This window comes from Chinchilla lanigera, unplaced genomic scaffold (genome assembly GCF_000276665.1).
Source record: "Chinchilla lanigera isolate Chin_1 unplaced genomic scaffold, ChiLan1.0 scaffold00038, whole genome shotgun sequence".
In the NCBI taxonomy this organism is placed as follows: Eukaryota; Metazoa; Chordata; class Mammalia; order Rodentia; family Chinchillidae; genus Chinchilla; species Chinchilla lanigera.
In genome coordinates this window covers 4,655,287-4,682,887 of record NW_004955439.1, presented here as the reverse complement: position 1 = coordinate 4,682,887, position 27,601 = coordinate 4,655,287, and the positions used below count along the sequence as shown (strand labels likewise).

The window sequence follows — 27,601 nt, the reverse complement described above, 5'->3', positions numbered from 1 at the left end:
TCCATTTTGACTTTAGTTTCGTGCATGGTGATGTTAGGCTTGGGTCTAATTTTAGTCTTCAGCATGTGGAAAGCCAGTTTTTCCACCACCATTTATTAAAGAGGCTCTTTCTTCCGGTGAACATAAAGTGCATAATTCTTGTTAAACAGGGTCTTACAGTCCGGTTGGGAGAAAACAGAGATAAATACAGAATGTGTTAAGTGCTAAGAAGAGCTAGGTGGTCAGTGGGTCTGGGAAAACCTGGATGTTCCAGTCTCTTTGCTAATTTATCAAGCCTTAGTAGGAGTCACTGGTTGCGAAAGAGCAATCAGGATACCCAGTGTGCACACGTCTAGGGGACAACAAGGGCTCAGACACAGTCAGGAAAGCAAGGCCCTCAGTCCCACAAGGCTGTGGGAAGGCAGGTAGAAAAGCCAACCTGAGATTATAGGGACTGATTTCCCTTCCTCCACATGTGGGAACTTTTTCTTAGCTTGCTTCTGTCACTATGGTCTTCCTGAACCTGTGTCATCTTTGTCTTAGTGTCTAGAGTTTTATCTTGTGTTTCTGAGTTAAACAGCAGCTCTTGTAACTAAACTTACAAGTGTACCAGACAGTCGCAGCACTGCATGTGAATCCGAGCCACCCCTCTTGCTCACACCCTTTCCCACTTACTGACTGAGCCCTCAAGAAACCCCGGGTGCCATAGACCAGGGGATATTTGTGCTACCCTGTGACTTCATGAGAATGAATAGAATCACAAGATCTTTAGAAGAAAGCAAACTTGGAGATTCTTTCACAATCTATCTGCAGGGCCACAAGGTTTTAATGACACTTGTAGAATGATATATAAACATCACCAATTATGGAAAAGGATTGTGTTCACAAGTAAAAGATTTTATTCCTCAATGTAAGACTCTCAGAGCCAAGTTTACCACCTCTAAATGTAAGTAGTCCTTGAGGTATGTCCCAGGGCACTGACCTTACTCCTGGCCTTTTCAACAATAACTCAGCTCCTTCTCAGGTGAGGTGGGATTCCTAGTTGAGTCACTCATTGTCAGTGGTTTGGAGATACCAGCTCAAGGGACAGGCAGAATTTGAAAGAACTTTCCTGACACACGTGACCTAAGAAGGCCTCTGTCCTAGAAGCTTTCACTTGTTCCTAGATTAAATGTCAACTGTTCCCACTTTTCTCTGTCTGCTCCTGGAAGTTCTCATTTCCTGTGGCATGGCTCCTTTCTACTGGAGCCCTGGCCACCCCCAGCTCCTCTCTAGGTTCCACTCTCCCCTTCTTCGATTTTCCCTGCCACCTGCCAGAGTCACCCCTCCTCCAGCTGGAAGAGCCACTCCTTCCTCACACCCCCTCTCTTGCAATGTATCCTACAGATTCTGCTACCAAGAGATTTTTCTTTTAAAAAGAAAAAATTAAAATTGAGGAATGCCTTAAGATGCTTTTGAGGTGATAACAAAATAAATTCCAGAAAGTCTTTCTTTCAGAATAACCTTCCGGACACGTTTGTTATGCATGTAAGCATGTGCCAGTAGATATAACGTTCTTGAAATGGAATGCCAGGGCCCAAGGGTCTGCATTTCAGCTCACTTCTCTAGGGACTGTAGGCCTAAGAGAGGCCATCTTAGGTCATGTGAACCAGGAAAGTTCCTTCGAATTCTACCTGTCCCATGGCCAAGATTGAGAGCCATAGGAAGACTTTCCCAGACCCTCCCAGAGTCTACCCCTGAGGTCAGGCCATCTCAATTCCTTGGGAATTGCTTATCTCTCTTGGAAAGCACTGATATGGTGACTTGCAACTTGAAAAATTTATGTTAATAAACAGCTACCATCTTTTGAAGGTTTTTTGAAAGCACACTGAATATAATGTTATACATATAACCTTACAGATGGATTCATTCCACAAACCTTTGTTTTTCCTGACCCACCCACCTTTGGGCTGTCATCTCCTTAGGTCTCCAAGGTAGATATTGTTATGGTTCAGTGCCCACAGTGGTGCATGTCAGTGCTGAGGCCTAGGGCTGGATATGGATGTCAAGGTGACAGATCCAGCCATATCTGTCATACGCTTTGTGAAGCAGGTGTTTGCAGTTGTCAAACAAGAAAATTACAACAAATTTAAAGATATCGACTGGCTTTTTGTAGTGATTCTAGAATAGAGCAATGCTTTTATCCACTCATATCCATAAAATACAGTGAGTGTCCCCATGAGTTGGGCAGAGGAGATTGGTTTTACAGTTACAGAAAGGCTAAAGATGGCAGAAAAAAAATGAACAAAAAGTAGATTGGTCATTTTAAAGTTGCTTTCTTTGTACAGTGTGGATGGGAAGACAGAACAATAAAAATTGATTTCTGTTAGAGGTATTTTTGTGTTAAGATTAAAGCAGAGGAAATTTTACTATCATGTCAGTTGAAGCTAGCTTACTTGGGAAGTTTGGCTGTTATTTATTTCGTGCTGATTTTTCAGTCGGATAACTTGTCTTGATTGGGTGATGTAAAACTTGTGCATGGTCGGCTCCACGTTTATTAATCTGGCCTCTTAAGACCTAGTGTACAGCTTAGTCCAAAAACAATGGCCTCCTGTGATTTTTATTTAGAGTAACAATCCAAAAGTATTTATTGTTGGCTGTATGTGCAAGTAGAGTGCAAAGAAGTATGACTGGCTTCCAGCCTTTGAGAAGTTTTCCAGCTAATCATGAAAAGTTAACAACTTAAAGAAATAATTGACAAGGTTACAGCAGTTAAAATAACTAGTTTGATACTCAAGTGGTCATTTCAGGACAACTCCCATAAAAGGGAGAAATGCGAGAAAAGGTTCAAAAAATCAGAGGGTGACCACACCCAGAGGTGGATGACCTATGAAGAAGGGACTTGAATCAGCTACTAGAGCATGATGCTCAAACATGAAATCAAGAAAGTTGAAATTCACCCTTGAGATGATGAATCTGACACTGCCTATTAAGTGGATTGATGAAACAGATGTGTTAGTCACCTATTATCCAATAATGCTGTGTAACTAACATTCTTTAAATCCCCAGGGGCTTTAAACAGATAGCATTTATTTTTCTCATGTGTCTGTGGGCCTTCTGGGACCACTCTGGGTCTCAGCTCTACCAGAGGTTCAAGTTCAAGTTTTCTCTTCACATTTTATTCTGATACCCAGGCCTAAGGGAGAACAGCTCCTGAGGGCATGTTCTCATGATGAGTCCCTAGGGCATATGATGAGGGACCCAAGCTGTATCTCTCACAACCTCTGTTTAATGACACATCTGCCAAGTCTTCAGTGGCAGAGCCACCATGTGATCAATGCTGATGCCAAGGGGACAGGAGAGGGGATACCACCTCAAGGGAAAGAGAACTGAATATTTACTAAGAAATACAATCTGTGACATGAGGGGAGATTGGAAGGCTGAAGATCAGTTACTTTCTATGAAGCAGTTCGTCTTCTTAATCCATACAGTGCTTCACAGTAGGGGTCCAATAATCAATTGCAATTTGAGTCATCTAGAACCAAAATTGGCCACCAGCAATGGATTTGGGAGTCAGAAAGGCAAACAATAGAATATATCTTATATCTCTGGAGTTCCTTCTTCTCAGATATCTATGGGCATATTAACTGATCCAGCTGGTCCCTTGGGTGTTAGGCAATAAATGTTCCTTAGAATTCCACCCACCTTTGTAAGAGTTGGGCAGACCAAGCTGTTAAGACTGGAAACTTTGTTAGTGAACAATAACATTTTGCGCTTTAGTTTTGAAAGCTTAAGACATGTTTGTGCATTTTTTAAAAAGAATCATGAAAATACTCTTTGTTTTTTGAGATAAGGAAGTTTATTTATTTTTTAAAAGGTTGAAATGTATTTTAAATAAGGATGAATTGAATGGAAAGATTATGTTTTGGGAAAAGGAAATGGATATTTCTAAATCTATAACATACCTGTGAACATGTAATTATTATCTTTTCTGATTAAAGTGAAATGAATGCACAGAAACAAATTGCATAAATCAGTACTTTGATTTTTTTTTTTCTTTTTGAAACGGGGTCTCACTATGCAGGTCAGGCTGACATTCAACTCACTATGTAGCCCAGGTTGGCCTCAAACTTGAAGCAATCTTCCTGCTTCAGCCACCCAAGTACTGGGATTACAGGCGTATGCCACCACGCCTGGCAGCACTTTGATTTTTATAATACCAGATATCTATGGATGGCTTTTTCTTTGGGAGGTAGTTTTTTGTATGTTATTTGCTTCTTACAACCAGTCCAAGTATCAGTTGGTCACTTAATAGGGAACAAGGGTCCAGAGAAAGATCAAGACCTGTCAAACAATGAGGCAGCACAGCTGGAACTAGAAGGCAGCCAGCCCCCCAGGCCCTGTGCCCAAGTTCACAGAGCAGATTTAGAGTGGAGACTGAACCAGGCCTTAACATGGACAAGCAGCAAGTAGACAAGAAAGATTGTAATACTGTATTGAGTACTGTAAAACTGTAATACTGTATGAGGAAATGGAACAACTCCCCATGCCTAGTACTGAGGCTGTTGTAATTCTCCCATAAATGAGGCTGTGCTGGTCACAGGGCGGAGGGCAGAAAACAGCAGGACACAAATCTCACATGGTCACCAGCCTTTAAAAGGTTTTGAAGACTCCAGTAGGAATAGGGAAGAAGGTAAAGTCTGCAATAAAACAGCTAGGCTCAAGCAAAGTCCTGAGTAAACTCAGTTTACCAGTTCTTCCCCCAGGATTATCATGAAGTTAATAAAACAAAATATGAGTTAAGTAATGCACGTTTTTAAATCTTCCTTCATAAATACCTGTAAGGTTGTATTGCTGTCCTTGAAATTACACAATGAACATTTTGCTTTCCAGAGTGACAGAGGCTGTCTTGGGCCTTCTTGGAGTTCTTCTGAGCCCTTTAAGGTCCAAGAGACCCTATGACCTAATGCAGTATGCTCATTCATGGAGAAGAAGGTTCCAGAAAACTGATGGAATGAGCAACGTGAGTGGAAGCCATGAGCTTCAGATATGATGGTCGGGATGGAGCAAGTACTCTGAGAGCTCCCAGTGAGGATAGACAGATTAGAACCATGGCCTTAGTGCAGGGTGTAGCTGACACCCTGGGACTGACTCACATCCATGGGCCAGGCCTGGCTAGGGACCAAGAATCTTGTTTCTAGGGTTTGCTTAGAGGCTAAGTGCCATAGATGGGACCCAGGGTTCTACAACCTAGGATGGGAAAACAATTGAATCCTTTTCACTGACATCTAAATAAAATTGAGCCAGGTATGGTGGCGCATACCTACAATTTCAGCACTCTGAGAGGCTAAGGCAGGAGGATCACAAGTTCAAACTCAGCCTAGGCAACTTAGCAATTTAGGTAGACCCTGTCTCAAAATTTTAAAAAAAGGCTAAGGGATGTAGCTTAGTGTGAAGGCCCTGGGCTCACTCCCCAACACTGCACAAAGAAGGAAGGAAGGAAGGCAGAAAAAAAGGAAGGAAAGGAAGGAGGGAGGGAGGGAAGGAGATTTACTTCAATTAAGCATATAAATATATAGGCAACAAATCACATTAGTAGTGTTTGTCAGCACTAGAAATGGCAAATATTGTCATGTGATAGACAATACAGTTATGATAGATATCTCAGAGTAATATTTACATTACTCCTACCTCAAATTATGGTAGTTGACAAGCCACACATCTTGTTAGTTAGCACATTAATGAAGGGCATACATCTTACTATATCATGTCAAAATTATTTTGAAAACAGTGCTTTTTTATTGCTGCTCTCTTTTGCCTTCTCATGTAATTTATGTATTTGAAACACAGTGGTAAGGAGACCATGATCCTCAGCAGACTGCTGAAGGGTTCACAGCACAAAAAAAATTCAGATCCCCTGGTTCAATCCTGTTTTGACTCTTAAATTTTTAGAAAATAGGCTCCTGAAGATGATGGTAACATCTCTCCGTCCTGCCAGAGCGTTTGTGTTGATTTTTTTTCAAGCAATATATAAATAACGTTCATTTCAGGAATGCCATTTTTAAAGCTCTTTTCTAAAAAAGAAAGCAAACTGCACCAGGCCTGCTCTTCCTTCCTCTCTCACTCCAAACACAGATGTGCAACACTGGGCTTCCTGAGGGTGGGAGGTGGACCCCAGACAGCCTCTAGTAAGACCTCATGGGCCTGGTGCTCAGCAGCTTGGTTTAATCCCTTCATTTCAAAGTAGGGGACACAGAGGACAACCCAGTGTGAGCTGCTGGCCCTCAGCTCTCTGGGGGTAAACAGAACCTTTAACAAAATGGCTGCTTAAACATTGTTGAGTCCTCATTCCCTCTCACAATCCTCTTGTCTCAATCCCTTTTTGTAACTGAGAAATACTGGGAAGAAAAGAAACTTCAGTGTAAAGAAATTAAAACTTTTCCACAAATGATAATAGAATATTTACAGTATGGGCTTAAATTTGTAGCAGTGATTATCTCCAAGCTGCACTCAGGTTTTATGGTGGCTTGCATCCCACATCTTTCTACTAAAAGGTGGCAAAAATGAAATCATATCCCAGAGCATCCTCTTGGCTCTTAAAAGCGTGAAATTCACAACACTATAGTGGAGTGGTAAGGCACTTACATAGATAAGAGCCCAGGTTCCTAAGAAGAGGTTTGTGCCTGAAAGACCACCGCTTACTACTAACTGATCTGTGGGTTTGTTTTTCACCAGTGAATTGAAAAACAATGTATTTTTTCCATCTGTGATCATGCTGATGCTTTGCCTTAGGACAGAAAGTTGGCAGCATGCATTCAGGATCACTACCTCCTGTGTAGGAGGAGTAGTGAGCACTGCATTTACACTTGTGACTCTTGATAGTGTGCTAGGTGAGTTCTGTGCTAGGTGAGTGCAGGGAGACAGTGGTGAATGTGACTATCATGGTCTTTCTGAAAGATTACAGATCCAGGGGCTAGGGATTTAGCTCAGCGGTACAGCACCTGCCTGGCAAGCACAAGGTCATGAGTTCGATTCCTGGTACCAGAAAAAAAAAGTGTGTAAAAGATTACAGATCCTTGCACAAGAATACAGATCTATGAGCATACACTTATCTACAGGGAGGTAAACAGGGGAAATATGGGAAAATACAGATCATGTGGGAGCCTATGGGAAAGACACCAGCCCAGAGGAAGGAGGGTGCGATCTGAGACCCCAGGGGTAAATTGCAGTGAGCCAGGCAAAGGGAGGTGGGTGAGTAGAAAGGCTACACTGGGCAGCAGGGGAGGATGAACCACAGGAATCCAGGACAAGAGCAGACAGGTAGGGCCCAGGGACCACAGGCTCCAGATGCAGAGGGCTGAAACCAGGTATGAGGAAAGCAGATGCCTTACAGCTGTGCTAGGGAGCTTTGATCTTGCTGAAGGGCAAAGGGAAATGTCTTAGTCTCTGCAACAGAATACCCAACACCCACAACTTAAAGGAGGAGAAGTTTACTTTGGCTCTCATTCCAGAAATCTCAGTCTTTGCATGGTCAGCAGCATGGAGGAAGGGTCTGGGCAAAGGAAAGCTGCTCAAGTCAGAGCAGCTGGGAAGCAGAAAGAGAAAGAAGGGAAGAAAGGGAGGGAGATACATCCTTCTAGGACATGCCCCATAGACTCACCTCTTAGGAAGACCACCTCCTGATAGCAAATTAGCAATAGTGACCCCATGATTCAATCACCTTCTAAAAGGTCTGCCACTGAGCACATATGGCTCTTGAGGGAAATCTAGATATAAACCATTAAAGGCACTGAGTGACCTCATCAAGGGTGTGTTATAAAAAACACCTCCTGGGTCCGCTGCAGGGTAAACCCCATGGTGGCAGTTCATAACCAAAGGGACAAGTTCAGGCTGTGATCATATCCTAGACAGAGGTAGCGCCCCAGGGATGGGAAGAGATGAATGGATTCCAGAAATATTTCAGAGCAGGAGCCAATAGGACTCGGTCTTCATTAAATTAATGGGATCAGAATAATGGAGAGTTTGCTCCTTCTGAGAGCATGTTTATTTCCCCAGGATAAAATTAAGACTTTTTTTTTTATTTTAAAGAGAATAAAAATATCAACAAAATAACAACATGAAGCAAAAACAAAATGAAGCAAAAACAATAAAAATGATACAAAATTTTAAAACAAGATGACAGGAAATTAACAGCGGTTGTTATATTGCATATTATTATCTTCAGCGAAGTTGCTCAGATTACCAGATGCAAGAATGCAAGATTGATCAAACCATTAAAGAGAATAAAAAATAATAAAGCAAAACATTAGAAACGATACAGAACTTCACTAAACAAGATGGTAGGAATTCAACAATGGTTGTTATATTGCATATTGTTGTCTTCAAATTAGTTGCTCAGATTACCAGATATAAGCATGCAAAACTGACAAAAAATTTAAACATTAACTATTATTTTCAATAAACCAATAGGTATCAGCAGTACAGTTATCCCAGCTATTCTTCCATATACATATTTTTCCCTTCTTTCTTTCTTTCTTTTCTCCTTTCCCTCATCCCAGTTGTTCCTTCCCTTTGAGCAATTTCTTTCCCTTTCACAATATCTATTGTATCTTTTGGGTTTTATTTACTCTTTCAGGTTCTTATGCTAGAGAGACAATACGATGTTTACACATACAGGCCTGATTTATTTCACTTATGAGTATAGTCTCTAGTTACATCCATTTACCTATAAAAGCCTCAAGTTTATCTTTTTTATAGCTGAGTAATACTTCATTGTATAAAAATACCACATCTTTTTTTATCCATTCCTCAGTGGATGGGCATTTGTGTTGTTTGCAAGATTTAGCTATGACAAATTGTACTGCTATAAACATGAGTGCATATACATCACTGTGGTATGATGTTTTCAGTTTTTCTGGAACAATATCCAGAAGGGGAATAGCTTGGTTAAGTGGGACCTCTAATCCTAGTTTTGTGAGGAATCTCCTCACCGTCTTCCACAGTAGTTTCACCAGTCTACACTCCCATCAACAGTGGAGAAGGGTTCCTTTTTCCCTACACTCCACCAGCATTTGTTATTGGTTGATTTCTTGATGACAGCCATTCTTTCTGGGGTTAGAAGGGACCTCAGTGTTGTTTTAATTTGCATTTCTCAAAAAACCAATTATATTGAACATTTTTTCGTATATTTATTTGCCATTTGTATTTCTTCATCTGAGAAGTGTGTATTCAACTCTGATGCCCATTTTTGGATTGGCTCTTTGAATTTGGGGGCCTGATTTTTTTTAATTCTTTATATGTTCTAGATAGAACTCCTTTGAAGGACAGTTGGCTAAAATGTTTTCCCAGTTCGTGGGTTTTCTTTTTACCCTGTTGGTGATTTCTTTTGATGTGCAAAAACCTTTCAGTAAGTTGAGAACCCAGTTGTTGATTGAAGTATTTCCCATGCAGTTTGGTTTTTGTTCATGAACTCTCTGCCTACCCCTATGTCTTCGAGATATCTACCTACTTTCTCTTCCAGTAGATGTAGTGTTTCTGTTTTAATATTTAGAGCATTGTTCCATTTTGACTTTAGTGCATGATGATAGACATAGGTCTAATTTTAGTCTTCAGCATGTGGAAAGCCAGCTTTTCCAGCACCATTTAAAATTAAGACTCTTAAAGAAGGTAACATTTGCATATTTAAGTATATCGTGACACGACCTGAGCCTATAAAGTACATAATTCAGTTTAACCACCTGGAACCATCTGATTCTTGGTCCAGAACTTGATCCACAGCTGTTTAAAATAAATGTGAATACACAGAGAGGATGAGATCGGCCCTCAGAGCCCAAACAGAGCATGACATAGGTCCAGCTCTGACTACCTGTCCAGTTCCTATCAACCAGACATATAAAGGAAAGGCACTGGGGTGGGGAAGGTAAGTCCTGGAAAGTAACAGAGAAAGACAGGGAGACAGTTCTGCTATAAGCAGCATCTTCCCTGCCCTGGGGGCCACAGAAGAAAGCAGAGCAGGTGACAGGCACACAGCTCAGACGGACCTGGGGAGGAGGCACATCCTTCATGAGAGGCTGGGGTAACCAAGAGTCCAAAGACTATACTTTGGACAAACACTTTAGCCACCACAAGTTGGAGGAGCGTCAGAACACTATGGGAAATCATTTTGGGACCCCAAAACTAGATCCAGGTGAGACAAGGGCTCCTCTCCCAGACCTTCAGGCTGATTTAAGCATCATCAGTTCCACAAGGACAAAGAACTGTGCAAATATGCTACTTGGAAGTTTTGTCTATAATTCTGTAGAGTGGTTCGTTATCGTTCATCCCAAGCTGGCTTCAGACACTACCCCAGAGTTCTTAATTGGCATCATCAAGGCCCCAGCATTGACTCCACCCACCTTAAACATTGTTAGACACAGACAGCCACCAGCCTGGGGGAGGAACCTGGGACTGAGTCAAGAATTTGGCCCTTTAGTGAGGACAGTCAAACTGCTACCCTATGAAGTTTTAATGAGTCTTGTTTTGTTTCCATGGGTCAAATCTTTAAGTATCTGTCAGTTACCCCTGAGTCTCAGGATAGTGCTCAGAAGCAAGGATGGAGGGCAGGGCTGGACATCAAATGAGCAAAGACAGTACTAAGCTCACTCCTTGGAAAAGGGGGAGAAGTCACTAAAAGCTTTAGTCTTGGACCATGTACGCATAGTGTCCAACCTCTGATTTTGTCAAGGTGCCAAGAACAGCGCCATCCTTTCAGGGCAGACTTATGTTAACCAAGCTTTTAACCTGAGTGGGAGACAAAGCCAGAACCCTGACCTACTCATTTTTAGCTATTGGTCCAGAACTTGATCTGCACCTGTTTCTATTACTATTACTGTCATGGTCACAGAAGCAAGAGCTCCCCTCATGCAGGGTCAGTCCTTTGTCTTCCTATAGTCCAGCTACTTGAGCCAACAATTCATAATCAGAGATCCAAGTATAAACGTACAATAAGAAATCAAAGCCGTATAAAAGCAGATTCCCTGCAGAACCAACTCTGTAGGACTTTCTAGATCCTTCTATCAAATACTCTAGTAAAGAACTGAGATCCATGCATACATGTACTTTTAAAATTATTTGTTAGAGGAGTCTAGTAAACAATACATTTGAAGTAAATTTTTAAATATACAATGTCTTTTTTATTCTGTGCTTTTATTTATTTAAAATTTGTTTTCACAAAAAAATTAGACTGTAGAATTTAATGATGGACTAGACAAAGAAGGTGTGGCAGAGGAGAGGGTCAGCTGAAACTCTCAGGCTTGAATGGCATCAACACTCAGCGAGGTGGTGGTCACTGGAGAGACCAGTGAGACTTTTTGGAAAGCACATGCTACTCCAACAGAGAACGCCCAACTACAGAATTTCTAGGGTCTCCAAGGAACATTTTCAATTTGACCTGTATTAGTTAATGACACTCCAGCAGGGTGAATGCACATTTGTCTTAGTCACTTTCTTGCCTCTGGGACAGAATGCCCGACATTCACAATCTTAAAAAGATGTTTACTTTGGCTCAGGGTTTTGGAGATTCAGTCCACAGTTAGCTGGCTCCAAGTGGGGAAGGATCTGGTGGAAGAGAGCTGCTCACATCATGAAAACCAGGAAGCAGAGAGAGAAGGGAGGAGCTGGGGAGGGAGATACGCTATTCCAGGTCACACCCCCAGTGACCCACCTCTTCCACCCAGGCCCTACCTCCCAACAGCACATGGAGTCATGGATTCATCAGGGGACTAATCCACTGATGAGTATAGCACCCCATCATCCAATCACCATCCAAAAGCCCCACCTCTGAACACATGAGACTTTGGGGGAACATTCTAGATCTAAACCATAACAACAATGCATAGAGGCCAGCTGGGTGCAAGAACTGTGCCCGCAGGTTTGCTCTCAGGCAGCAGAAGGTGTAACCCCTGGCCAAGTGCTCTTCCCTCTTCTGCCTGGAATTACTGGACTGCAACTCAGCTTTGAAAATACTTTTCTTCAATACCCAGAAAAGCCACAGCAACCACATCTGGAAAGTCTGTTTCTTTCTGTCTCACTTTCCTGGTGTGTGCATCTTTTTTAACTCGCTCTGTCCCTTTTTATTTGTGTGTGGCTCTTGGCTCTGTGTCTCTGGGGAATGTGTGTTCAGCTCTGTGTCCTGCTCCTTTCTGCCTTCCAGAAATCTTTCCTTCTCTTCAGTCTGTCTCTTGCTCTGACCTCTCTTCGGAGCTCTGGACTTCCACATCCAACTGCTTATTGGACATCTGTGCTTGAAGAGACAAAAAACCCCACCTCAGCCTCTCAGGTGCCACCACCTCTCTGAGTGCCAATGCCATTTATGCCTGAGAGTCCCACTTGACTCCTTCCTCTGCCGCACCTTCCTTGCCTAATCTATCGCCCAGTTCTGTATCTTTTGCTTACTAGATGGAGCCCAGCTTTAGCCATTTTCTCTCTGCCCTGCCATGGCCAGCTGCAAGCTGCTGTTATCGTTCTGCTGTGCACAGGGCTCCTAGAAGACCCCCCAGCACCCACTCCTGCATCCCCAGTCCAGCCTCTGCTCTGACACCAGAGGGACCATTCCTAAACAGAGTCTCACCACTAATGGGGAGGACCTCCAACTCTTCCACCTGCTACACAAGATACCATGAGTGTGCTCTGTACCCAGCACACTGCTCCAGCTCTGCATGCACCTCATTTTTCAATGTCTCCTAGCTCCAGCCCCCTGGCCTCTTGCTTCCCTCTCTATTTTCCTCCTCTATCAAGGGGGTTCCCATCATATACCAACTAGAACTGTCATGGAAGGTGCCCATACGGTTGTCTCTGCCCCAGTGTGGCTCCGAGGATCACTGTGCCTCTCCCAAGCAGCCCATTCACATCTGCTAAAGCAGGGAGAGAACTGATAAAGAGGAAAAAGAGGATTTGATATCCTTGTTGCTGTTTCCACTTCATCTCTCCATTTCCCCTTTCTCGTTTTTAGTTCTGTTGCTCTTTTCGTTCTATGACTAGGCTAATATTCTTAAGTGGAAGAAAAAGTTCCCTCACCCAACCTAAAATAAATAAAACTTATGGCACTCACCCTCAAACTCCCAGAAGTATAAGTTAAAAATCTCAAGAGGCATTCTAAGTTTTGAAAAACTAAGTCTGATCAGTAATCATGATATATTTATGGCAAGAGAGACATGATATTGTTAAAAACTACTCAACATGGATTGAGGCCTGTTTCCGATGCAGTGTAAGCATATACTTATTTATTCACAAATGTTTTAAGGCCTGTCATGTGCCAGCTAAATTTAAATGAAGCAGTAGTTTTCATACTTATATTTTCCTACAACTCATAGTAAAAATGCATTTTTCTTTGAGATCCAATGTGAAACAACGTCAAAATGAAAGCTCATGAAGCAGTACCTGTACCATGGGAGATGCCTGGGTACCTTCTATTCGTTTAGTTTTTAATGTTGGTCCTGACCCACTAAATTGATGTCAGGACCCATTGCTTGACTGCAGCATTTAGTTACAAAGATCTTGGAGTGAAACTCAAGCAAAGCAGCTCCATTTGGAGTGAGTTATACCAAGTGAACCAGGGTGCCAGCCACTTGAGGCTGGGCTGTTACAGTCTGTGCCTTCAGCACCTGGAGAATGGCACATTTGCATGGCATGCGGTAGGCAGGCACCTGTTCCCGCCCCATCCCAGGTTCTTAGAACTACTCAATTTTAAGTCATCACTTCCATTTCCATGAACTAAAGCAGTAAGCCACCCATTCTTTTCCTGGTACCTAAGAGCAGGCTTTAGGAAATCGTAAGGTAAATGGGTGAGTGTTTGGGGTTGGTGGGGATAGATTGTAGTTGACATTAGATTTTTCAAAGTATTAGGGAATTAAATATTTTTCAGAACCCCTGCTGTAGAGGTTAAACCCAGAGTTTCTGATATTCTGCAAAACAATTGGATGCAAGATTGGGCGGTTTTAGCCTCTGCTGGTTCTTCCTCTCCTGTGCTCCTGCTATCTCTCCTCCTTCCCTCCTTCACCTTGTTTCCATCACACCTTCATCCAGTCAGCCTCTCCCACGCTCCAGAAATGCAAGCAGCCTGAAATTTTCCCACTACAGGCCAGGGAGTCTGAGATGGGCCCCCGTGGGGGCATCATCCATCACTCAGACCAAGACAGCTGGGAAGATTTTGTGTCCTTGCTCAGGGCTGTCCCCAAAGACATAATGTTGGCTACTGTTGTTTAATTTCTAATTATAACTTCCTCGCTAAACATTGTACTTAGAAACCCTCTCCAAAAAAAAAAAAAAAAGAAACCCTCTGCAAGTCCTGTCAGAAATGCCAGTAGGACCCCTAGATATTTATCTGACATAGCAGAGAAAAATCATATTCCCAAGCCATAAAGCCATGGCAGCTGGCAGGCCCCACTCCAGGGTGCACTCACACAGGAAGGATCAAGGTGGATGGCATGCTTTGTCAAAGTCATTTTGAAACTCTCAATAGATTTTTTAATAAGCTGCCCCATAGTTTCCTCTTGCAATGGACCTGACAAATTATGCAATCTGTCCCAACCATGACAGACCCTTTTGCCTGTTCTTCTGAGTCCCTTTGTTCAGAAAAGTAATTAAAGATCTCCTGATTAGACTGCAGTGACTCAGTGAAGTGTTTACTTGCTTCATATGAACAACAAGAAACAGAAACAACATGCTATATTTAGAGGCTAAAAAGTGTGTACAGACTGGAGTCTGCTGGCAGCTGTTATTTATGTGCACTTTGTATTTTCTGACTGCTTTTGGAGCCACCAGTTAGTTCTGTGCCTAACCTGAGTCTGTGAGAGCTCCAGTTCTTGTAAATTCTTTATTTATAGTTTCTCCTGGACAGGGCTGGCAGCACTTCCTCATTTTGTGGAGGGCAGACACAGTTGACTTCAGTTCTTAAGAAGATTTATTTAGCCACGGAATCATAGTTCTTGAGAGGAGAAGAAACTTTTATAGTATATCCAACTTGCTGAGACCCCAAAAAACTGCCTGAGTGACATCATTAAATAGGCAAAAGGTCAGGACCCAGATTAAGATCCTCAAACTTAGCGTCATTTCAACAGTGCACCATGAGGCTAGTGTTTGATAGCTGAGCAGGTCCCACACCTGCTGGGAGCTTAACTTGTTCCTCTGGTGACAATGTGGGGGACACCCCGAAAGGGGAAACCAGGAAAATGTAACAGTGGCCATGTTCATAAGGGCATAGACACTGCAGTGGCCTTCAGAAACAAGGGAGTGGAAGGATAGAAAAGACCAGAAATGCAATGGTTACTTGTATGTGAGGGGCGGGGAGGAGCAGGGAGCAGGGAATGAATCCACTCCTGTTCCCAGCATGGGACACTGGATGAATGAGGTACCACCAGCTAAGAAATGAGTTCACGAGCCAGAGAGAGCAAATGGGGTGGAATGCACAGAGCTCTGGGCCTGCTGGATGTCTTTGGAACAATTAGGTAGAACTGACCAGTAGGCCACTGGAAATTGAATACAAACTCATTTGAGTATAATGAGCAGTGAGTGAGAAACCTCAAGGCCGGAGGGTGACTGACCACAGCAGTGCTAAATGTAGACAAGCTATTAGCAGCAACGTCCAAACACAATGTCAGATGCAGTTTCCCTGGAACTTAGCAGAAATGGCTGCTGGACCCTGTACACCCCTCAAGCCTGGTGTTTGCTGCACATCATCAAACCTTGAACCCAAGGGACAAAAGGATTGTGAAAAGTGTCATTGACTAGCATGGGTCCTCGCAACAATGATAACAGAAATTAAAACTGGGGCATTCAGCGTGGGTTTACAGGAAAATGCCTTAATTCAAAGCAGCAGGAGAAAATGTTGTGGAGGCACAGCTCTGACAAAGATCAAGCTGGTCCCCTAACAAAGGAAAGTAAGAAAAAACAGGGAAAGGCCTTCCATTTGAAGAACTGAAGAGAGCACAGGTCTGAAGAGGAGGATCAGATTGGCCCTTCACAAAGGAACAGAGACCAGTTTTGTAGGGTGCTATGATGGGCTGGGGTCTGATCGTTATCTCAGTCCTGGTTTCCTAGCTCTAGAGGAATCCTCATGGCTTGAGGGGTAATTTGGAGGACTGTTCTTGCTTGGGAAGGTGATCTCTCCATGGGGTAGTATGTGAGGCTCTGATTTTCCTGGAATAGGAGGTGCTTAAAGGATTGCGGACTTCTAGACATCACTCCAGGGGGTCTAGAACTGGATGTTTTAAAAGCTGGTAATTGGATGTCCCTGGAAATCCCGAAAATGACTTTAGTTGCTCTTATCTTGGTGTCCTCAGTCTTAAAAGGAAATGAGATAGCATAAGTAAATTTAGGGCTAGTAAGTCTTGTAATACAGACACTTCCTGAGTGGTTAGCATGCCTACATGCAGAGCTGAGCAGAGATCTGTGCCAAAATGTTAAGGTAATAAATGAGACAGAAGAAAATGAAAGCAGAGGCACCAAGATTAAGCATGCTTTGAGTTACCCATTGGGCATCTGCAGGCATCTCTACATAGGTCCCTGACTGACTCTGGAAAAAGCATAAATCATGTGCTTAATGAGTAACAGATTAAGGAATTTGTTTTCTGTCCTGTTAGTGGTCTCTAACTATGTCAGAATCTCAGATCCACACCCTGAAATTCCAGCCAGCTAAGAAGCTGGAGCAGCAGCTGCTGCAGGGACTCAGATGTACCTGTGAAGCTATAAGGATTATGGGAAACTCTACAGATGAGCTCTGACCCCCAGAAGCCCTACCTGAGTCTGGCTTTGCTCCTGTTCATATTGCAAATGGAGGCAGCAGGATTTGTCCACAGAGAACTTCACTGAGTCTCAAGGACACTTGACTGAGCATTCTGGATGGCCAGAGTCCATGTGGCCCTCAGATCTTAGACTGTAGAACCTCAGAGGAGGGATTTTCTGTCCAACACTTTTTTTCCGTAGTGAGAACTGAACCAGGGATCTTTGCACTGAGCTATAACTCCAGTCCTATGTAATTCTTAATTAAAAGGCAGTGCCTTTTAATTAAGAAGTCAGGGCCTCACCAAGTCACTATGTTGCCTAGGCTGGGCTCAAACTTGCAATCCTTCTGCTTCAGCCTACCAAAGTACTGGGATTACAGATGTGCACTACCAAATCTGGCTCCTGGCCAATGCCTTTTGAGATGGGCCATTATGGATATTATAAACAAATAGCTGCCTCATAGAAAGATGCCAGATAAAGTTGTCAGAGGAGGGTTGGGGGCACCAATCCATGTAGTCCTGGTTTTAGTGACAATTGTGAGGCACGAGGTATCCCACTAGATGTGTGATTTTGTCACAAGCTATGATATTACATATTGAAGTGCCTTGAAAGTATATAGCACAGTACCTATTAGTGTTTCTTGAGCTGGTTTTGTGTTTTAATATTACCAGTAAAGAAGTTGGGTCTACATCTTCAGCCTAGAAAAATAAAGCATCTTTACAAAGAGTCCCACTCCCACGCTTCTGAATTACTTCTCGAAAGATTCTCGTTGGACAGATCACAGTCTGCTTCAGACAGGAAGTAGCATCAGTTCCATCAAGCTGTTAAATCCTGCTCATAGACAAGCTCTCTGTGCCTGGATGTAGATTCTTTGCTACAATACCTCAAAGCATGTTAAATTTGGAAAAGCATACTCATTGGGAAGATGATCTTCCAATTATGTACGTATGGAACCAAATTAAAATGTTTTGAAGAGAATTACTTCCCACTTATAATATACCCACGAGATAACTCAGTTCTGAAATCTTGACTTTGAGGATAAATTGACTGAGGATCTGAAAAATCTTAGTAACTGAACAAGAAAGAACGTCAGACTCAAGAATGTGAAGAAGCAGTAAAAGCAATGTACAGACTCAGAAGCATTGCTTCAAGACAGAGGCGATTCCATTTCCTGGGCTGTGCTCTGAGGCACCATGCTGGCTGTCTCATGAGCTCTGTGTAGAGTGAGTGAAACAAGCAATGTGAACAAGAACTGAAATCAAGAAATCCCTGCAGGTGTTTAAGCCATGCTGATCTAAGGTGGCGTTAAGATTTAAAAGGCAGTGATTTCCAGAAAGAATTGAGAAGTTTCTCGTGGGTGTTAGATATAGCACAAGCTCATTTATCAGATTTAAAAACAATTATTTTATTCGGTGGATAATTAAGGAGAGACTCCCCGACTTGCCTTCTGGCCCTGCAAACCCAAAGGCGGTGTGAGGCTTGTGCTGAAAGGGGTTTATTCAGGGTTAGGGCTGGCATGGCCTCGGGATGGAGAATCCCCCAGTACTCAAGCACTTATCCATCATGGAGCTTATTCCGGCAAGCGATGGCTGCAGTCACTGAAGACCCTCAGCGTACAAAGACTGTGTTCTTGAGGATACAAAAAACTTGAACTCCTATCACTGATTTTATCCTAACATTTTGAACCCCATTTGTGTTATTTTCTCTCATCTAGAAGCCCAGCCCCATGACTGCATGAGGCTTTGCAGGGACATCTACACAGAAACCACAACACCACCCTAGTCCCAAATTCCAAGTAGCTCACGGCCTTCTCCGGGGGGCTGTTCTAATTCTTATCAAAGGTGAGAGTCCTGGGATAGGTGGAGCAAAAGGAGACTCATTTCCTTCTGTCTGGTTAAAATTTACCCTTTCGCCTTCTTTAATCCAAAACTGGAGCATTGTGTGTTTTCCTTTTGGGTCCCAATTAGCCAACTTATTTATTTAAAGTAATTTCACTTCTATGCAATTTTTTACATCTCCTTATAAAAATAACTTCCATTACAAGTAAAATCATCTGTCCTACCTTCTCCCTCACTCTCTCTCACCAAGCCTTTTATGTCTACTCTCTACAGCTACATAAGCATTTCTGTTTCTAATCAGCAGGTCTAATTCATGGTATAACTTGCTTTAAAGTGCTTGTATCTCACACGCATGCTCCTCCTACCTAATGAGCATGATATTTCCTCAACACTGGAAACCAGAGTTAAATACCAATGTTAAATCTAGACAACTGAAGGAAATAGAAATGTATAAAATTGCCCATTTGGGGAGCTGAAAAGACGTTTGTTGTCTGTTGGTCAAGTTTCATCATCTTGTGCCCAGAGAGACCCAGTGGCTTAACAGGTAGTGGGGACCAAGGAAGTGGGGGAGGGGGAGAGGCACTTTCCCAGTGACTCTCCAAGGTGATGTTAAATTGAAATACAAAGGTGATGATAATTCTACATTTACTAACTGGTTTTACATTGAAATATTTTAGTTTTTTTAAACAGAGCTAAAAGCCACAGAATCTTAATTTATAAGACATTGGGAAAGACTCAAGACCAGAAGAATCCATATAAGCACTAATAAAACACTGTCTTTTTGCATTTAACTTTCCAGTTCAAAGGTATCTTAGGGTTTATCTAATCTAACTTTTTACATGAAGAAATTAAACCCACAGAGTTAGTTAATTTTGTTTTTCCATCAAATTAAGCAGAATTCAGAAAAAGAGCTAAGAGAAGATGGGGGAAGAAACCTGCCTCCTTGGTTCTTGGCTCAGAGATCCCCCACAATCTCGGCTATAAGCAGCACCATGCAGCTCTATCCATTTCACATCTGCAGAAGCCCTTGCATCTGTGATGCCCCCTTGGTGAGATCAAAGCCACCTTCCTGTGCAAGGAGTGCTCTTGGACAAGAAAGAGGACTCGGAGGGTCTCTGAGGTTTATGGAAACCTCCTGTCCTGGGTCTGGAGGGTAGGCATCTCCAGATCTAGGACAGGAGTCTTCCATAAACTGCAGAGCATAGAAGCCCTGGACCAGAAAAACCCAGAAAGCCACTGGCAGCAGTGGCAGTCCTGCACAGTAATGTCGTTTTACTCCATTCCCCCACCTGGACCATTCCATGATCCTTCTAGCCGCAGAGCCTACTGGGCTGTTGCAGGAGGGATAGGCCACATCTTCAGGACCCACCTGGCAGAGGGACAAGCAGGGAACTGACAAAGAAGGTAGGAGCTCTGAATTTGGTTTAACACCTGAGTCCAGTACCAGCTTCTCTGTCTGTAGATTTTTTTATCTGTAAAATGGGAATAATACCATTAGGCCTAAGACCTGTGTGAAAACAAATGACGCTTTTTATGTATAGTGTTGCACATAGAGTCTGGCACATGGAAGGGTAGGGTCCAAAGACTGGGTAAAAGCAGGAAGAGGAGGAGGTGGGATCAGATGAGATTGCTTTTCTGAAATGTCACTAGTCATTGAACACAGGGGCAAAGCTGTTACAACTTAGATCTTCTTGGAAGACTTAGAGCAGCATGACTTCTTTAGTGTGTGAGGACTTGACCCTCAAATACTTTAGCCAGTTTAATATTTAAATGTTCCTGTTGCATAATTTTATAAATTATGTGGCGACCCTAAAGGCCAGGGTCTGTGTACCACTGTATCTCAACATTTACTGTATCTAACATTCAAAAAAGCAAACAAAAAATACCTTATAAGGCAAAAGTTTTCTAATTTTGGAGGTTAAAAAGCCTGAGGTATAAAGAAAAGTAATTTTCCACTTCAGACCTTTAAAAACATTTAACTTAATTTGAATGCAATTAACATTTAAATTAGAAAGTTTAAACTTCCATTGCGCGTTTCCATCCCTTATTTCACAGGATTCCCAAGACAGGCTGGGGAAGGAGGCTGGGATTGCCCCCTCTACGTGCACACTTCTGACTGCTGTGCCTAAGCTGCATGGAGAACGGAATTCTGGCTCTGGGCTCCCTGTTCTGTCCTCAGGATCTGATTTATACCAGGCCCTGGATCCCACTTGGAGGGCCCGCATCAGAGGCTGATCTCCTCAGAGGCTTCAAATTTTTAACATTTTTCCAAATATTTCATTTCTTTCTCAGGGAGCTTTCCAGCACACCTTTTGCAAATATGTTTCTTTCCATATTTCAGTTTTTAGGTCCTGTCCAATGTTCATAATTTTCCACTTCTTACTTCTAAGGTCTCTTTCATTCTATTCAATTGCTCCCAGAAATCAAATCTTCCTTTAAACATAGGAGAAACACAGCTGAGGGTCCCAAGTGGCTCAGCCCACAGCTGCAAAAGGCCCAGGTGTCTGCCCTACTCAGGGGGCTCCTGGGCTGAAGAATCAGGGGCACAGTGACTACATCCAAAGACTTTTCTCAAGTGAAGGAAATGATGCTTATAATAGGTGCTCCATGGCAGGAAGCTTTCTTTAATCATTAATAAAATGTAGGTAAGCAGAAAAGGACCACATCTCCTTTTCTTGAACTATGTTTCCACTGGCCATTTTAGTGGCACCTTCTCTCTCCTCTGATTACCTGAGATAGGTGATAAGGTTGCACTACAGCTCCTGGGTCTCTCTGCGGCACCCTCAGAGCCTTGAATGAAACCACTCCTACCTCCCTGGTTCAAGGCACCTCTCTACCTGCTCCCTCAGCCTTGAGGCTTCATCTTCCTGCTCTCAGCCTTCTCTGAGCACAGTGCAATGACAAGGACCTTGCTTTCTCTTTGGCCAGCATGGCCAACATCTTACCTGCCACCAGCACTGTCCACTGCCTCCACCTGGCCACCAGGAGCAGCCACCACTCATAGAAAAGCCATGGAAGTCATTTCCCCCTGTACTTGATGCTATCAGTGTCTGCTCTGCTGGTGCTACAAGGATGACTACAAATGACCCCTGCCCTCTGGCGTGACCCAGGAGAAGGGCAAACAGTCCTCAGATAATTGCAGAGCTGCACGTTGCTACCAGAGGTAGCTAATTCACAGTTATTTTAGAGAACTGTTCAGGATTTCCAGCTTCCTCCTACCAGCATTCTGTTTTGTGCAGCAGCCTTCCCTCAGGAAATAGCTCCTCCCTGCAGAGAGGGTGTGGCGTAGAGACCACTCCCTCTGTCTGGATGCAGACCTCAGCATCAAAGGACACAACAACTCCAAAGTGCCTATGTTATTCTATTTTGTGTCTGAGACAGGGTCTCATGTAGTTTAGGCTGGCCTTGAACTCAGGGTGCTCCTCCTGAGTGCTGGGATTGTAAGTGTGCACCACCATGAAAATGCTCCTTTAAAGAACTTCCCATCACACTCACCCACCTTCAGCATACAGGACACAGATTCCATTTTCCCACACAGAAAATATACAAACTAACCTCCAAAACTAACCGCTGCTTGAAACTTCTCTACATGCAACTAGCCTCACCAGCTATTGGCGTCCCCTCCCCTCCTCCAGATGTTTGTCCTGCCAGCCAATTATTGCTTCACTTGGGTCCCTGGGAGCTACGTTGTTTGTCAGCTATGGCCACTTGCTCTCTCCCAGCTCAGCTTATGCCCAGTTCTTGTCTACTCTTCCGGCCTGGCAGTGGCCAATCAGAACCACCCCTGCAGCACCTAACCTTCCCACCTGGCCCTCTTAGCTGACCCGGAGGCTTCTACTTGTGCTTTTGTGGCCTGCTCTGTCCTTGACCCACCAAGGGAGAATGTCACACACAGCCAACAATGGTGATGGAGCAGGCTGATTTAGAAGCTAAATTAGGGTGATTAGCAGTGTGTTTCTTGCACCTGAGAAATATTTCAGATCCTGAAAATAATGTCCTCCCCAAATAAGGTAAGGAACTCTTTGAAACCATGGAGTCTTGTGTTGCTGTTATTTCTCCTCAGTATTCCTAGCATCTGTGACAGTGCTGGGGACATACAATGTGCTCAGTAAAGACAGTGTGGCACTTACTGGTCAGGAGTTTAGGGTCTGGGGACAGATTGCCTGGGCTCCCACCCTCATCTTGTGATTCCTTACCTAAGTGACTTTGGACGACCTCCATGCTCTTGCAGATGTCTCTGGTAGTACATGGGTTTACTTGGTCATTTCACAAAGATTTGTTAGGCTTAGAGCACAATCAGTGTTTCAGTAGACAAAAATGAGTAACACTCACATGAGTGTAGATAAAGGCAAGTCAGATCTGACGGGCTTGCTTGGGGGTTGGATATGGGGAAAAAGGAAGAATGGGTCCAAATGGTGCCTCGGGTTCTGGGTGGGACAGTGGGCAGCTGGGAGTCTGGGGAGGCTGGTGTTTGAGGGATGACAAGAAGTCTCTCCGGAAGGACAGTCTAGGCTGCCAGTAGGGTCTCAGCAGGAGTCTGTCACTGAAGGCAACCATCTGATGATGTCAGGATGCGGTTAGTATCTGACCCTTGGGATGAAAAGATGAGGAAAAAGAGAGACGGCTATGGTGAGGAGCAAGGTACACTGAGCCTCGGCTGCTCACCCACAGCAACCTGGGAGGAAAGCAGGAACCAGGCAGGAGCACAGGGGAGGGGCACAGGGTTGGGGTGGGGGCTCTCCTGGGCCTTGGGCTCCACTTTTGCTGGGCCCACTGACCACCATGACCTCAACCACAGAACAACGGGGACATGAGACATGCCAGTGAAAGAATTTCCCAGCATGCCTGCAGTTTTTGTGAGATTTTATCAGCCAAAAAAAAGTTTTCAATAAACAAGTTTCCAAACAGAAATGACTTCCAGGTCAGAGCTGCTAGGGAGCCTCAGTCCACACCCCTCACAGAGTGATGGTTTCCCAAGGCGTCTCCAGGACCCAGGCAGTACCAACCCACCACCTGTCACTTCTTTGTACTGTGCCTCTGCTTCAGAGACCCAGGACCTCTGTCCTTCATGGGGTTTCTGGTGTCAGTGAACCTCCCCACCCTGCCCTGTGTTCCCCACATGGCTGGAGGGAGATTCTCACCCAGCACTGTCTTCACTGTGAGATCCACTCTTATTCTCATTTTCTAGTTGGATTTAAAGAAAAATGGTTATCTCCAAGCAGCAGCCTAAAAGACTTAGCTAAGGAAATCCGACTTTTTTTTTCTTTTTGTACTTCTTATAGACCTCTCATACAGACTGCAGATCAGTGACTTGAGAAGGTGAAGATTGTGCAATATGTAAAAACTCTAATTTTTAGAGCAGTTTTAGGCTCAGCAAAATTGAGAGGAAGGTATGGAGAGTGCCTATATACACCCACCAGGAACTACCTCTCTTTATCCCATTATCAACACCCCGCCACAAGCGTGGGCACATTTGTCCCACTTGCCGGTCCTACATTGATATGCTAGAATCATCCAAAGCCCATGGTTTGCACTGGGGCTCGTTGTTTTGACCTTGTACATTCTACGGCTTTAGACAAATACATGATATTATCTACCATTATCCAGGGTATTTCTACTGCCCTAAACATTCTCTGTGCTCCACCTGTTTATCTCACCCTCCCTTTGACCCCAGTGAGGCTGTTTTTACTCAGAACTGAATGGCAGTGTTAGCATGTAACTCACACGGGTATGCCGAAGGTAATTACCTCGGTCGAGTGTCAGCTTTTTATGGGCCATTGGGTTGTCACCAAGCCAGTGAGCTCTGAAATTTGTCCTCATGTCCTCTGCTAAGATTGGTTACACTTGCTGGCCACAGAGATTCCCTTACAATTCCAGTGCCACCAACCCTCATGCAGGTGTCCTTGAACCCTTTTCAAGAAACAGGTATTCAGCATCACCTGTGAGGTGAGTGGTTTTATGACACATGAGGAGAGGATCAAGAAACTGACCACCTGCCCTGGTCTGTTTTATTTGTGTAGTCACACCTTATAGAGCCTTCTCTGTATGTTTTTAAAGCACATAATATACCAAGAAGATTGTGCAGAAAGCGAGATTTGGAAAGAGCCGGGAGTACAAAGCTAAATTGTATCCTGAGCATTTTCCTCCCCGAAGGCACTGCAGGTAGCCTGATGTGAGCAGCTGTGTTAGAATGACACTGAGTGATGCTCCTGAATACAAGAGCAGCTGAGTAGTAAAGAGAAGCACTTTGCCATCACTTGTAAGGGGAAGAGCAAATCATAAACGCATTCCGGGCCTCGCGTTTGTACTCAGGGTACCATGGAGTGACGACATACTGATGCCAGAGCTCAGCACGCTGTCATTACTGAGCACCAGGGGCAACCTATGCAGCAGGAGAGCGAGCAACTCCCAAAACCCTGGCTCGGCTGCTACTTCTACTGCCTATGAGCTGGCTGCACTCTGTCTGCAGCCTCTGTATTCTCAAACCTCTGTTCACCTATAAAATAGGGCAACATCATTTTCTTCATAGAAATGTTTGGAGGCCAAATGCATTAACGTTTGTGAATAGTTTATGTGAAGCATGTGTAACTGGGATGTGAAGACAAAAGATTGTCCCTCTGTCCTGCCCCAGGTCCCTTGTGACCTCTCTTTATGGCCACCTACTATACCAGTACATCCAGCCTGGCGCAGGCTGACACCCATCAGAAGGTGCTAGCACCGTCTTAACTGAGGATTGCTCTGTGACTGCGTGAAGCTTTCCTTCAAGAAAGAGGGAAATCTTTACCTTTCTAATTCTAATGAGAATCTGTATTCCTACTTACAGTGACCATTTGTGAACTGTAGATACACTTAGATTTTGAAACAGCTGGGTTCTGGTGAAAGAATAATGTAAGCACCTGAATAGTTAATTTGGAGATCTGCGGTATGCTATTGTTTTGTGATGTTATTAGTAGAGTATGGGGGAAGGGGATCCATCAAGTAAAAAGTCATTTTATTAATTGATTTCCACTTTTCTTTTTCTGCCTCTCATTTCAGAACGGTTTGATCACCACTGTCCCTGGGTAGGCAACTGTGTGGGGAAAAGAAACTACAGATTTTTTTATATGTTTATTTTATCCCTGTCTTTTCTGACAGTCTTTATATTTGCATTCGTTATCACCCACGTCATTCTTCGTAAGTATGCTGGCGAAATCAGATTATGTATGTAACCATTTGCCTGACCTCGGTTTTCTGATTTAATTTTGATTTAATATTTTAATCATTTCGGGCTTTCTCTTCCTTCTCTCTCCCCATTTCCCCTCCTCACTTCCTGCCTGCCCCTTTCCATTTTTCACTTCCTCCATCCCTCTTCACCCCTCCCTGTGCCCCGACACTGTCCTTCCGGCAGCGGCTTCTGAGATCACACCTAGACCAGGATTCATTTCCATTAACAAGGCTTCTTCCCTAACAACACCTACCCCCATTCCAATGTCAGTGACTTCTGCTAAGGGAGCCCATAAAATACACCCCCACCTTTTACGGGAAGGACGTAGTGACAGCCACTGAATACTAGAACCTGTACTCTTAGGATATCAACTTATGCAGGAAGTCATCCCCCCCTATGGAAAACATATGTAAGGATAAAGACAAGGTTTTATTTTACATATATATGTAGATGTTAAGAATATACACTTAATGAGGTATTCAGTTATCTGCTAGAAATGAGCAAACCACCCCTAGGATATAAAGAAAGCAACTTTATTAAAAAATAGATTTAGATGTAAATGATCTTAATATATTTGCCTAAACAAATGGCATTTTCCCATTCCCCCTTCTGGAGGTCATGACTTAGAGTGTCTTTTTCTCCTGGTCATTCACTTCCCTACGATAGTGAGTGATGAGAAGGAAGTCAGTTGACTTTGAACTATAAATTTAACCCCTCAAACTTCCATTAGAGTGTGGCTAGCAAGAGTAAAGGCCAGCCTCGCCTCTTGTCCACATTCCTGAGGGACAACCACCCTTTGCCAAGTACACAGCTTCTCTCTGGCGTGTTTCTAGAAGTATCTGAACAGAGGCCTCACTTTCCAGCCACAGTAGTGCTGACCCACAAATGGAGCCGGCTGAGACTTCTGTCCCCTTCTTGCATTGGGTCTGCGTGAGGGCTGCGGTGTGGAGTACTGAGTGATTCGCATTGAGCCTCTATGAACATTAGTCCACGGTGGCCACTAAATGAACTATCCAAATTCTCACAGATAGTGTCAATCCTAGTTCCCATTCTTTCGGACCATAATCCTGTTGTACAAATGTGACCTGAACTTGTAATTTGTAATATATGCATGAAAGCTCTATCTTAGTGGCTTTCAAGAGATGATTTATACTCCTTGGGGTCCTCTTCCGTGCCAGCTGGGTGTTGTGGGTGGCTCTGTAGAGGCCTCTTTCTCTCCATTTTCAGAGTCCCAACCTGGCAGAAACTGAGCCAGGCACCTCTCTGTGGATTCACAGACAAAAAAGCAGAGAGAAAGCCTAGAATGTTATATGTTATTTTCAAAGAAGCATTTGTGGACATAACCAGAAAATAAATAGGCACCAACTCCACCACACATGTGACACTAAACGGTAGTATTTTACCTTACATTGTTATATCACTTTTGACAGGTTCAAAGTGCTTTCATACATACTGTTGAATTTTGTGTATGGCCTTGGCCTACATTTTAGTTATGTAGGACCAGTTTTTACTTGCTCAATGATGTAAACTCCAGGAAAACACACACAGTCTCTGTCACATACATCTTCACCCACACTCATACAACTTCACACTCTCACAAACTCACACTCTTACACACCCACATCCACTCACACCTGCGTGCCTCATGCCTGTGATATTCACCCACACACTCACACATGTCACACAATTTCCAGTCTGCCCCCTGCCTGCACAGTCAGGCTATAATGTACATTTCACTTCCACCTTCACTAAAGTCTCACTCACTCTCCATCCAGCAAACTGGAGATTACTATAGTTTATGCTTTAATATTATCCATCTACTGTGCAAAATATCTGAATAATC

General features: G+C 43.5%; 1 protein-coding gene across 2 annotated transcripts in view; it reads left to right on the top strand.

Moving 5' to 3' along the window:
• The window catches only part of Zdhhc14 (zinc finger, DHHC-type containing 14), a 275,437-nt gene that overhangs the window by 210,203 nt on the left and 37,633 nt on the right, over window positions 1-27,601 (top strand). For both annotated transcript variants that reach the window (XM_005390535.2, XM_005390534.2), the window contains exon 4: window positions 25,590-25,727. In XM_005390535.2, the coding sequence (XP_005390592.1) occupies window positions 25,590-25,727 (138 nt within the window). The remainder of the gene's footprint in view (window positions 1-25,589; window positions 25,728-27,601) is intronic.